Here is a 2,844-nt window from a genome sequence, read left to right on the forward strand (position 1 = left end):
GGTTAGATGGTAGGATGCTGTAAAGAAGACTAGATTGGAAAATATAGGCAGGGGTCCTCCAGGGGGTTCAGTAGATAGAGAGCCCCACGTGGACATAGGAGGTTCTGGGTTCAAATTTGGATTCAGATACATCCCAGGTGTGTGACCCTGGGAAAATCACTGAACCCCAATTCCCTAGCCCTTATCATTCTTCTGCCTTGGAACCAATACTTAGTAGTTCTAAGACAGAAGGTAAAGGTTTAAAAAAAGAGAAAAATAGAAAGTATAGGCAAGCCTGGGAATTGAATCACAGTTTGACATTGTGAAATCTTCTCCAGGTTGGTCTTGCTATACAAGCAATTATAAAGTCAATACTGGACTTGAGCCCTCCAGAATCAGTCAACATACTAATCTTCTGCTCTCTTCCACATTCTTTTCTTTCTTTTTTAAAGCCTTTACCTTTTGGCCCACTGACAACTCCAGAACAGAAGGGCAGGGCTAGGCAGTGAATTGCCCAGGGTCACACAGTTAGGAAGTAGATGAGGCCAAATTTGAACCCAGGTCCTCCCAACTCTAGATCTGGAGCTCTATCCATTGTGCTGCCTCACTGCTCCTTCTCTTCCACATTCTAAAATTGTATGAGATTTATAATATAGGACAATAAGGAAGGTTACACCCCCCCCCTACACTGGTATAGGGTTGAGAGAATAAGAGAAAGGAGAAGAGGTTGGTTTTCCCCTCTCTTCCCCTTAGTGAAGACAACCTGAGTGTGTTTCCCTGAGGGACAGAGCGTGTCTCCTCAGAGATTTGGTTTGAGAGGTAGAGGTTAAAGACAGGAGGAGAGAGCTTTGGAGAAATGACCCACTGCCTCCCTTCTTGATCTCAGCTGTTGTTGAGAGGCAGGATAGATTTTCCTGCCTCTGGATCCTCCCAATACCCCAACTACCACTTTCCCTTTGAGATCCGGGTTTACTCTCCAATCCTAGTCTTGAGCTAATCCTCCTCCTTGGGAGAGGTGTGATTCTCCCCAAATCTTCAGTCCCCTTCTTTGGTGTCTTTGGTCAGAAAGCAGGCAGACCTGGTCTATATAATAACACTTTAATAGAAAATCACCCAGGGAGGGGGAAATAGGAGGGTTGAATAAAGAAAGTGGGTAGCAGGAGTCCCTAAAGACTGATAGACTGACCCCCCAAATTTCAGGGGGTCCCTGAAATTGACCCCTCTTCTGGTCAACTGCTGGTTGTCCCTATTTCTGAGCTAATTTGGTTATTGCTGGAGTTCAGGACAGATTGGGGGGATGGAGAGATGGAGAAAATCCTCGGAGATTTCCTCAGTAGATGGCTTCTTCTAAAGTCCAATCTACCGGGTTGAGGTGAGCAAAAGATTTCCAGGGATCACTAGGAAGCTGTTGGGGTCCAAAGGGAAACCTCCAGCCTTTGAGCCTCTTGTCAGGCTCTCAGCTGAAGGAGTCAGAGTTGAAGTGGCAGTTTCTCAGTTCTCTCAGCTCTTGCTCCCTTTGGAATTCTGGGTCCCTTCCTTTCTGCCCTTCCACCACATGGGCTGCTTCTTGCTTTACTGGATCAGATTTCTTCCTTTGCATCTTCCTCTCTTTTGCAAATTTTCTCTTACAGATTTCTGTCCAGGACCTTTTATAATCCATCAGTGGAAACCAGTAACCGATAGACAAAAATCACGATCTCAAATGCATAAAGGACAAGATGGAAATTGGTTCTGCGTGAGCTCATTTGAAAAGCTGTTCTCTATTAGAGACTTATTGACAGCTCTTGGACTGACTAGTGTGCTTCCAGAGGTTTGAAGCAAATAATCTGCATCGCAATTTAAGTTGGGAGCAGGGGAATGTTTCTTGTATAATCAATACTAGATTCATTATATACTCTGAAAAATACCATTGGAATATATAAGCATATAAATGGATTTTTAAGATTTAATACTCAATAAACAAATACAATTCCACAAACATTTATTAAGCTCTGTTGTGTACAAGGCAACACACTAAGCACCACATATATAATGACAACCATAAAGCATGTCTATAAATAAAATTCACAAAAGAACAATATAAGCCATCAGATTGGGGGGCGGGGTTCAGGTCTGTGATTTTGTTGGTGTGGGGGACCTTCCAACATGGAAACTTCCTCCTACTGACAGAGACTAACAAGTCCTCCACAACTTAACACTCTTAATAGAGCCATGTGGGACTCTGAGGAGGGAAATGAGACTTTCCAGGGTGACATAGCCCATATGGGTCAAAGGCAAGACTTGAACCCAGTTCTTGATTCCAAAGATGGCCATGAGGCCATGCTCTCTTTTACATGCATGTCACCCTCTTCCCAATTTTTTCTCCCTTAGCATATACATCATGGGGACAGCTTCACATGTTGAACAGTAACAGCTAATGCTCTCCTTTACATAAGCACAAAGAACAAAGACTTCTTGTTAAGGATGTGGACCAAAGGACCATATGGGGCAAGCCCAAGGAGATGGCGGCAGCAGACTGCCCTCTTTCTACTTCTTGAAGATGAGATTTATATTTCATAGTTTCTGAACTTCCGCAAGAGGTCCGAGGGAGTGTCTCCTGACCAGCGAAAACGCAGATGCCAGCAATTCACATCTGGAAAGTCTAAAAGAGAAGAATTCATTTTTAAAAGTCAAATATAGGAAATCCAAGTTTTCAACACCAGAATCAGAAAGCCTCTGAGTTGTTTGGGACTTCGGAGGTCATCTGGTCCCACCTAGTCCTAAACAAGCATCCCCATTACATCATACCCAAGGCCTAAGAGGTGAACCACTGGCCTGAAAGGGAGCCTGTTGGGATAATATTCATTTGCAGGAAATTTTTCTGTA

General features: G+C 43.7%; 1 protein-coding gene across 1 annotated transcript in view; it reads right to left on the reverse strand.

Moving 5' to 3' along the window:
* Positions 1-1,943: 1,943 nt before the first annotated feature.
* DNAJC12 (DnaJ heat shock protein family (Hsp40) member C12) overlaps positions 1,944-2,844 on the reverse strand; it is a 35,455-nt gene continuing 34,554 nt past the window's right edge. The window contains 1 exon segment of the mRNA XM_001362560.3: positions 1,944-2,620. Coding sequence (XP_001362597.2) covers positions 2,526-2,620 — 95 coding nt within the window. The 3' untranslated portion in view covers positions 1,944-2,525.

Source organism: Monodelphis domestica, chromosome 1 (assembly GCF_027887165.1).
Source record: "Monodelphis domestica isolate mMonDom1 chromosome 1, mMonDom1.pri, whole genome shotgun sequence".
Classification (NCBI taxonomy): domain Eukaryota; kingdom Metazoa; phylum Chordata; class Mammalia; order Didelphimorphia; family Didelphidae; genus Monodelphis; species Monodelphis domestica.